General features: G+C 41.1%; 1 protein-coding gene across 1 annotated transcript; it reads right to left on the bottom strand.

Annotated features, from left to right (window-relative positions):
* Nucleotides 1-875: 875 nt before the first annotated feature.
* Nucleotides 876-2,096, bottom strand: LOC115044731 (carcinoembryonic antigen-related cell adhesion molecule 6-like). The gene is made up of 3 exons (XM_029503965.1): nucleotides 1,897-2,096; nucleotides 1,201-1,458; nucleotides 876-967 (listed from the first exon to the last, which is right to left on the bottom strand). Exons 1-3 carry the CDS (start codon nucleotides 2,018-2,020, stop codon nucleotides 876-878), a joined length of 474 nt encoding a protein of 157 aa, XP_029359825.1. The 5' UTR covers nucleotides 2,021-2,096.
* Nucleotides 2,097-10,795: the final 8,699 nt, after the last annotated feature.

Here is a 10,795-nt window from a genome sequence, read left to right as displayed (position 1 = left end):
GAGTGGTAACTGTCTATACAGATAAACAAAATTTTAAAGAAAGCCTACAATATTTTCAAACACCTCAGCCACTCCACGTCTGAACTGAAGTTCAGGAAAATGAAATCAAAAACAAACTGACTGACAATCAGCTTTTACCTCTGATCCACTTCAATATACTGCACAAAATGACAAGACGGAAAAAATTAAGTAATAATGAGACAAGATATAGAAAAGATAAAATGATAAATGGAAACGATTTATGATGCAAAATACTGACTAGATTTGTTATCTGATAGTGGCAGCACACACACAACATCTCACTGCCTGGAAGTCAGTTGATAGTTAGTGGATGTAAGTATAAAAATCTTTATAGACATGCAACAGGCCCTCATGAGTGGATGTGTGAATCAACTTAAAAAAAGAGCCACCTATCCAACCCCAGCAGAAACTGAGGCAGGAAGTAGATGTCACAAACAACAGCAGTAAATGTGTGTCTAACCTTGGAATATGCTCTTTGCAGATACATTACATTTCATCTGCACTCTGCAAAAGCTCCTGAACAAATATGTAATATCCAAAATGAGATTATGCTTTCATAAAGTTTCATAATTCTCTAATGGTCCCATCGGGGCTGCCCGATTAATGGCCGCGAGTGAGATGCTCTCATAAAGTGAATCCTCCTGAAAAGTAACGATGACAGATGACTGAGGACGCAAACACACAAACAGTCATTTCCAGGTCTCAGGTTTTGTTCTCACCTGTCCAGGTTCTCTTCGTTCAGTGGTGGAAGTCAGAGTTTTCTTCTTTCTGTATTTTTTGTGCCGTGAAAAAAATGGTCAAAACAGACTTTGAATCCACATAATGAATAAAACTAGAAACAAGATTTTTTTTCTCTACCTTGTCCACAGACAGAAAAGAATTGCAGCACACCCAAAAAGAAGAATCATTTTTATTCCATTCAGTATGGGCACTGATTTTCCCAAGGCTGGAGAGGGATAGATGTGAGATATGAGCTATTAATGGAACAAATATTAAAAAGTACTTTCTATATTTTGGCCTTTTACTAATGTCATAATCTTCATAATTAACTGAAATTAAGCGTGTGTTAATTTTATTTGATGAATTAAATATAAAGGAGTTAAAGAAATGTTCTTTAACTTTTACAGACATCAATTTCCATGCTGAGATGTCTGTAAAAGTATTTCAAGCCTTGGTCACCTTGGACAGTGAGAGCCTTTTCAGATGAGTTCAGGTTATGGGGAGTTACAACAGCGCAGGAGTAGTATCCTGCATGGCGAAGCCTGACTGGGTCCAAAACCAGGACTTTGTTTTGGTTGCTCAGGGGGGTCACAGGTTCACCATTAAGGTGCCAAATGTAGGTTGTGTTGGCCGGGAGAGGACAGCTGGTACTGCAGGTCAAAGTGACTCTCTGGCTCTCTGTCACCACCGCTGAGGGAGTCATTTTCACCTCCAGGCCTGAAAGATGGTGAGATTGATCACTGAATGTTCAGTTGACATGTAACATGAACTTTGAATAGAACAACACATCAAGCAGGATCCAGGTCTCCTCTCCACAGGTTCAGACCAGGGGCCATGGATCAGATTGTATACTCATGTTCTTTACATGTAGTTAAAATGTTTGTTTACTCCTTGATCTTCTGCTTGGCCTACGCACCTGATTTGAATTTTTCTTTGGACTTTTGTAAGAGCGCAAACTCCCTTTTTCCCATTTTTGTAACAATATATGTTTGCCATATGATAGATATATCATCATTTGAGAAAAGTATACGAGGCATGAAACCTCAACATTTTTATGTATGTTTATACGTGAGGTAAACTACGATGTGCAGCATGTTGCATTATTTCATGGACATAGATTTCCTTTCACATTAATGAGTATAGATGAATATTTACCTGTGACTACTAAAAACACTCCAGGTAGGTCAGATTTCCATTTTAGATTAGCATCTTGAAATCTGAATGTGTTGAACATGTATATTCCAGAGTCATTCCTCGTCAGGTTAGTCAGTCTCAGCATGTTAAGGTTGTCCGCACTCTGATAATACTGCGCATGACTGGATTCGTTAGTTAAATGTCTAGCTTCATTCTTATGGGGTCTCTTCAATTTGTACCACATTTTGCTGTATACATTTCTTGAGTGTGTACTTGAAATGTTTGCTGAGAAACCTTCCAGGGCGCAGATTCTCTGGCTGACATAATTATTGGCCTTACAGTGTTCATCCCTCGGACCTGGAACAAAGATGAAAGAATTTTTGTGACAGCTAAAAGTTATCTTCTTTAGCAACAACTGCATCTTTTTACTGTGCAAGTCCTATTTACTGCCAACGACTAAGTCAGAAACCAACTCCCAGTTGCTCATTTGCTCAATATGGCAGTGAACATAAGACGGTAAAACACAGACAGATTTATTTAGTGATTAAGTGGTTTTGACAAGCAAGTTGAATTTTATGGTTTATTTATATGGCCTTATATTTTGTAGGGTCAAAGTAAGTGAACACCTCCCTTAAATCTGTGGTAGTATTAGTATTAATACGTTTTGCTACTGCTATCATCAGCATTTACAGCTTTTCCCTCTCATCTCCGTTAGAAATATGACAAGTTCCCCCTGTAACATATTTGAAACAAGTGATGAAAACTGTAAAAAAACTCCAAAACAGACCGTACGTTGGTTCATACTTACAGATGCTGTCACTGTGCAGATAAGTATGACCTTTTATAGCACAAGACACAACTTCAGAAAAAGAGTTCACTACTGTTACATGTCGACCGTCACAGTTAGTGTGTAACTCATTGTTCCAGTACCACTCGTAGGCAATTTGAGAGTCAGCTTCAGGACAGTTGGTGTTACAGCTGAGTGTGATATAATTCTTCTTCTTTGTCTTTTCAACATGCATGTCTGTTGGGAGACGATAAAATACACATTTCATTATTTGTTGTGATATATGCATGTGGTATGTTTGTAAGTTTACGGACTAAACCTCTGGGATAGATGATGGAGCAGGGTTTATCCTCAGATTTATGGTGAAAAGTGCACATTTTTCCTCTAGCATAGGTCACATTGACACAGGTCGATGTGACAGAATCTGGACAAGCAGAAAGGACAATTATTGAACTTCATATTAGGACGATTGTTGCTGGTTGTTGAGGTTACGTCACTGTTACTCACCCACTGAGACTTCAGGAGCTCTGAGGTCCTCGTATCCTTTGATAGCACAGGAGTATCTGACCTGGGCCCCACTTTGGACCAGGTGTTGGTACCAGGGAGACGGGTCCTGATAGAGAAACTTGCTGTTCCTGTACCAGATGTAGGCTGCAGGGCTTTCCGTAAGAGAACAGCTGGTGGTACACATTAGTGTCACTGTCTGTTCCTCTGTGGCTGGAATCACTTTCACCTGCAGGTCTGAGATGATGGCCAATAAAATGAGGATCTATGTTGGGGGTGTCCGGGAAATAATAATCATCATAACAAAAAAAAAAAAAAAAAAAAAAGGCAGCCACTGTACCTGCAACACGGAGCTCAGTCCTTCTCTGCCAGCAGCGTTGAGCATCCTGAGCACTTTCTCTGCAGCAGTAAAACTTTTCATCGCTCTCCCTCAGGTCTTTTATTATAAGATTGAAGTTACTCTCATCAGACATGTTAAAAATTACATTCCCATTTGGAGAAAGGTCACCCAGGACATACTCTGAGTAATTCCAGTATATGGTGTACCAGCTCATGTTTACCAGCTCATTTTTAGCAAAGCAGGGCAGATCCACACATGAACCTTTTAAGGCGGAGATGCTACTTGCTTGTCCACTGTCCCCTTGATCAGAAGCTTCTATCAGCAAACATATGGACAGATTATATCTTTGACTGTTGAGTGATATAAAATAAACAGCTCATTCCAGTAGTTTTAATCAGTTTGTTAAAATTCCCGCTGCTCGTCTATACACAACACAACACAAATTATTTCTATACAGGTAACACTAAACTATTATACATATTTATTGTTTAGCATTTTGATATATTGGATAATAATACCTGCGATGCACAGGATGAACCCCATAAAAACACATCCAACTTGTGTCAATAGCATCGGTGCTGTCATCCTTCAGTTTCCGTTCTAAAAAAAAAAAAAAAAATAATAATAATAATAATAAGAAAAAATGTGTTGATAAGATTAAAAATTGAGTCAAACTATAGCCTGAGGAAACCAGAAAAGGTCAGAGTGAAGGTGGTAGTCAAAGCCAGGAGCTGTAACATCACGAGAGCACCTCTTCCTTTTTCATTTCATTATGTTTTCAAGGGGGGGGGGGGGGGTTGCTTTCTTCCTTCCTCTCTTGATGAAATTGATGAAGGCATAAATTGACGCAAGGAAAACAGCAGACTGGTTTTGTTTATTGCTGATATGTGGGACATTATGAAACCATCAACAAGCAGCTGTTAGGTTTAGGTTGCATTTTATCTGTAAAAATTACAGAACACATTTGATATATAGGAAGGCAACAAAAAAAAAAATCAATGACTTAACTCACACATCCTCTAAATATAGCTCAAACTATAAATAGTCTCGAGGATATTTTACCTTTTCAAAAACATATATATTTCAAAGAAAACACCCTTTAACTTGATCTAGGTCTTCACCCTGAATGCCAAATAACAACAAACTGTATTTGTCTGCCATTGTTGCTTCCTGCTCAATAAAATATCAGCAAAATATATTTCCTTCAAACACAGAGTTCAGTCATCAGCTTATATCTGAGCGCCATGAACGTGACCATAGTCAGCATAGTTATCACTACGGCTCTGGCCAGATCCACTGATTATTTTCAGAGCAGCTAACAGGATGTGAGGCAGTTGAGGCACAAGGCATTTAGAGTACGATATAAATCCGCTGAGTCACAGCGCACTAACATCAGTTATGTGTCACTTTTAACTCCCTGCTTTTAGTCTAGTTTTCTGGAAGGACAGTTCAGCTCAGACTGATGCCAGTCGATAGTTTCACCGCTGTCAAGATCCTTCCTCGCTTTGGCTGTATTTTAATAAGAGGTAGCTCATAGAAGATCCAAATAATCACAGTCTGCCCTGAACTTTCTTTTATTCCATTTTAAAATCTGTGCTATTAGAGAAGCACCAGGAAAGAAAAGCTTTTCTGACCACATGGGGGCAGAAGACTTATTCATTTCAGGGGCTGTTGAAGCTAAGCTAAGTTATTATAAGCAGCCGAGAGGGAAAACATAAAATTGTGGGTTTTGCTGACCATCTCATGAGTGGACCATAGATTTCTGTGATCTTATGCACATTTCTGCGGCTCCAAAGGTTTCTCTAAACATTCCTTTGCCAAAAGGGACGTTAATGAGGAGGAATGACTGTATAAAATGCCATGTGCAGGTCCCCCGCGTCCTCCCTCTGCTGTTCTGGTCCCGGTCATGAGAAGACGGAGTTCTTCTCAAATTACCATCCGATCTGCAGAATAGATTAAACAGACAAACTGACACAAGGAAAACAAACCTGTTAATTAGTTTGCAGATTTCCAATTCTGTGCTCACCTTTCACCTCTTTAAGCTCAGCGGTGGAGGTAAGAGTTCTCCTCCTCCTTGGTACAATTTGGCCAGAAAATCAAAACGCAAACCATCATGCCACTAATAAGGAGATGATTACAGGAAACAAATTATATAAATCAAAGCCCATCAGGAGTGTTACCTCAGCCAAATGTGGAAAAGAAGTAGAGGAAGTGGGATCAGTAATACAGCAGCCAATCTGACAGCATTATTGATCCCCATTGACTTCCTCTTCCAGAGAGCTGCAGTAAAACAGATTTAAGTGACACTTTTAGTGAAAACTATAAAAATGGGATATATATTTCATGTTCCCCTTGCAAAATATTATTTTAACATATAAACAATTTCAGTTCATGTTATAATAATCCATGCCCACCCTGAACAGTGAGGGTCCTCTCACGTGAGCTGATGAGGTTGTGGGTTCCGACGGCACAGGAGTAGTTTCCTGCATGCTGACTGCTGACTGGGTCCAGAACCATGGCTTTGTTTTGGTTCCCTGGCGGGGTCAGAGGTCGTGTGTTGAGGTACCAGCTGTAGCTTGTGTCTTCATTCAGAGGACAGCTGGTGCTGCAGAAGAGTGTGACTCTCTGGCCCTCCGTCACCATTGCTGAAGGCATGAATTTCACTTTCAGGCCTAAAAAGGTGATCAGATGTCTGACTACGTGAAACAACGATGTATCTATCGTCATGAAGGAAACAGTTTTCTGCACCAACTGCAGTCACACACACACACACACACACATTAATTAGAGATACCACAAATGGATCTTACAGATAGTTATTGTTGTGTCAAAAGCCACAGATTTCTCACACACCAGGATACAATAGCTAAAGACGTTTACATCAGTGATGCAAGTGGAGATTCGCTTTGGCAGTTGATAATATATATATATATATATATATATTTTTTTTTTTCATTTTGCATTCACTTTCATTGAGGCTTGTAGATGGTGAAGGAAAAAGCAAAACATCAAAATATTTATTCTAAGTGTTACCTGTAACCACCAAAGTCACTCCACGAAGGGCAGACCGATTCGTTCCTTCAGCCGTTTGGAGTGTGAATGCATATTCTGCAGAGTCGGCCCTTCGCAGCTGTTTAATCGTCATGATGTGGTTATTCTTCACGCTGTCGTTGTACTCCACACGACCTGAAGCCTCAGCTCCATTTTCAGCGTCCTCTTTACCATTTTTCTTGACTTTATACCAAAATTTCAACCTGGGCCGCTGGTCGTGGGGGAACCGGTAATGACTTGAGATGTTCACTGAGGAGCCTTGCAGAGCACAGATACTCCTTCTGGCATAATTCACACTCCAGCAGCTCCCTTCCACAACACCTGAGGCACAGATGAAGAGCTCCAATTCAAAACCTTACTAGTTTATCATCTGAAAGCAAAATACCATTAGCTGCAAGAAACAAAATGTGCAATGAAACCTAATAAGAATACTTTATTAGTGTATGAACAGATCTGAAAATGCTTCGCACTCACAGATGTCAGCAGAGAGCAGATCCTCGTGACCTTTCACAGCGCAGGATAGACTTTTATGAGACTGGTGGGACACCGCAAACTGTTGAGTCTCAGAGTGTAGGACAGAGTAACGGTTTTGGTACCAGGTGTAGGCAGTTTGAGGGCTGGCCAGAGGGCAGCTGGTGTTGCAACTCATTCGGACATAGCTCTCTGCAGGTTTCCTTTGAACGAACACTTCTGTTGAGGGACAAAATACGAAATGTGTGTGAGAGAAAAAGCTCTTTCTTTCCTTTTTTTTAAAGAAAGTAAAGATAGAACAACGTGAACACCCACTTTAACACTAAAACAACTAATACTGTCACGACTGCTAACATTAATACTACTAATGACAGCAACATAATGAACTCAGCAGGGTCCTTCATGTGTGAAACCGTACACTTCTTACTTTTTATTTATTACTTCGCTAAACATTTTCTTAAATAAAACTTGATATATTTTTTTAAATTATGAACATGAAAATAGAGCACAGAGCAGTTCAGATCCACCTTCTCTTCCAAATATGGATTCTGATGGTTTCAAAAAGCCAAAATGGGAGTGTGCTGGAGCATTACCTGTGGGAAATGTGATGGAGCAGGTCTCGTCCTCTGATTTCTGCTGAAAAGAGCACATTCTGCCTTTGGCATAGGTCACACTGAAGCAGGTCGACGTTACAGAGACTGGACACAGAAAAATGAGAGTTAGGATTTTAATCTGTGATGGTGGTCGTTCACAAACGCTGTCACTCACCCACTGAGACTTCAGGAGCTCTGACACCTTTGTAGCCTTTGATAGCGCAGGAGTATCTGCCTTTGTCCTCACTGTGGACCAGCTCTTGGTACCAGGGAGACCAGTCCTCATAGATAATTTCATTGTTCTTGTACCAGATGTAGGCTGCAGGGGTTTCAGTCAGAGAGCAGCTGGTGCTACAGACCAGTGTAACTGTGTGTTTTTCTGTGGCAGGAATCACTTTCACCTGCAGGTCTGAGAAAAGGCTGAATAATTCTGATGTTCACAGACTTGTGTTACCTGCGAGATTCTGAATAACTGACGGCCTCCGTACCTGTGACCTGGAGCTTCGTTTGATTTAACCAGCAGCTGTCCGGCATGTCTATGTTTTCTCTGCAGCAGTACATCTGTTCATCGCTCTCTCTGAGATCGTTGATCGTCAGGGTGAAGTTATTCTCCGCAAAGGCGCTGCACGTCACGCGATCTCCATCTGGGATGAGCTTCTTCTGAACAAGCTTGTACTCAGCAAAGTGTAAAGTGTACCAGTTCATGCTGGAAGTGGGATGTTCAGCGGAGCAGGGCAGATCCACTGATGAACCTTTCAAGGCACAGATATGCTTTTCTTTCCCCCAAATCCCTTTAAGGGAGGAGAATATCAGATTTAATCTTCGTCATGAGCAACATCAGTGACTAGAAGACATTAGAACAGACAGTGGCTGACACAGTGCAAACAAAGTTTTGGTGACAGATGAAGGAAGAATCTCAGAATCAGATGGGGAGTCTGTTGTGTTTTTCATATATATAAATTTGATTTCTTCCCCATGGCTGAAGGTAAATCAGTTAATGCCAATAAATTTAATAATTTAATACATATTTAATAAATATAACGTTATATTAGTTAGTGGCAAAAAAGCAACAGGTGAAATGTTGCATGAGAAGTTATGCTCCTTTCTTTAATATCGGCTTCATCAGAATCATTCACAATAACAATTATATGTTAAATAAACCTCAAGAGCTGCTGACATAATGTGATTTCTAATGAAATTTTCCTTTTCTTCTTTCAGCTAGTTTTTACTAGTTAACTTAGGCTAACTTAATTCTGTCACATAAACTTTATATATCCTTTTTACAGTTAACTTCTAAAGGTAATATACATAAAAGGTAGAAGATAAACAGACATTCTTACCTGAGATGTACAGGATGAAACCCAAGAATGGACGTCTGCTATCAGTCAGCAACATATCTGCTGTGGTCACTCAGTTTCTAATCAGAACTGCAATAGTTTGACAAAATGTAACGTTATATAAGTATTCTGCTCAACGACAAGAAAGGTCATGACATGAGCAAACGGCGTTCAGCTCTGAACTTCACGGCTTTCCTCTCGATGCCATTTTTAGTTGACTGTTGCTGCAGTGGGTTGCAGAGTGTGGTCACAGGACAGGTCTAGCGGCACTGACACACAAAGCTGTCAGTGATGTAAGTGTTTGTGGTTTCATTTTGAGCAGAACTTAATTTGTCAAGTGGACATGAACACTTCCAATAGTTATTTTTTGCTGATGATCAGTGCATTCAGGAAGTAAATTTTTTTTTTCATTTGCATGTGCAAGATAATAAAAATACCAAGTCGTATTGACTATAGATGACTTCCTATGAAGAGAAGTGGATGTAAGATTTGTTTTACCGGTTTGAACAAAAGTTCACTTAAGTGTGTGTGTGTGTGTGTAATTTGGGCTACTCTCTGATGAAAATCAATCAATCTGCATGAGCTGGTGTGTTTGTGGGTTTTGACAACACACTGAATTTTTTCTGTCATAAAGGGAACGTGTTGAATGAGTTGTGTGTAGCAGCGAGCATTACTTCAATGGGAAACATCAGGGGGAACATACAAACTCTTCAACAACAACAACAACAATAATAAACTGAACTAAACAAAATCTGGTACCATAATGGGCCAGGGGAACTGAACCCCTGACATTTGGCCCTCCCTGATGGCGTACAACGGCCCCCTCTAGTGTTTGGAAATGGGAAAGTTTATTCTCATTTTAGAAAATATTATGACAATCTTAATTTTTTTCACTGAAAGAGAAGAAGAAGAAAAAAAAAAAAACGCAGCCAAGACATTTGTGTCCCTCAGATTTATCTAGAGGACACTTTGGGTCCATCGGACTCAACGGCGGCCTTCGATAAAGTAGTTCATCCATTTTTCACAGAGCAGGGAGGCGACTTTAGCTTTTTTATATTTTGGACATTGACCTGATATTACATCTATATTGTGACTTATATGAAATTTTGAATGTAGCACCTTTACCAGTGATTGAATCCTGACACGAGCTTTTATGTAAAAAGTAACACCCAGCTTCAATCCACCAAAGCTCCACCTGTTGGTGTGTGTGTGTCGGAGCAACATTCACCTTTTAAGATTTATCACTATATCAATATTTATTATGAGAACAACTGCTTTAACAATTATAAAATAAAAGTGCCCCCCCCCGGCCTCTTCCCCGGCCTCTACCTCCTTCTCTCTCTCTCTCTCTCTCTCTGTCAGTGTATCTCCCCCCCTCCCTCTCTCTCCCTCCCTCCCCCTCTCTCTCTGTCCCCCCCCTCTCTCTCCCTCCCCCTCTCTCTCTGTCCCCCCCCTCTCTCTCCCTCTCCCTCTCTCTCTCCCTCCCCCTCCCTCTCTCTCTCTCCCTCCCTCTCTCTCTCTCTCCCTCCCCCTCCCTCCCTCTCTCTCCCTCCCTCTCTCTCTCTCTGTCCCTCTCCCCCCCCTCTCTCTCCCTCTCTCTCTCCCACCCCCCCCTCCCTCCCTCTCTCTCTCCCCCCCTCCCTCTCTCTCTCTCTCTCTCCCCCCCTCCCCCCCTCTCTCTCTGTCCCTCTCCCTCCCTCTCTCTCCCTCGCTCTCTCCCTTCCCCTCTCTCTCTGTCCCTCTCCCCCCCCTCCCTCCCTCTCTCTCTCTCTCTCCCTCTCTCTCTCTCCCTCCCTCTCTCTCCCACCTCCCTCCCTCCCCCTCTCTCTCTGACCCT

This window comes from Echeneis naucrates, chromosome 1 (assembly GCF_900963305.1).
Source record: "Echeneis naucrates chromosome 1, fEcheNa1.1, whole genome shotgun sequence".
Lineage (NCBI taxonomy): Eukaryota > Metazoa > Chordata > Actinopteri > Carangiformes > Echeneidae > Echeneis > Echeneis naucrates.
This window is presented reverse-complemented; position numbering and strand designations above follow the sequence as displayed.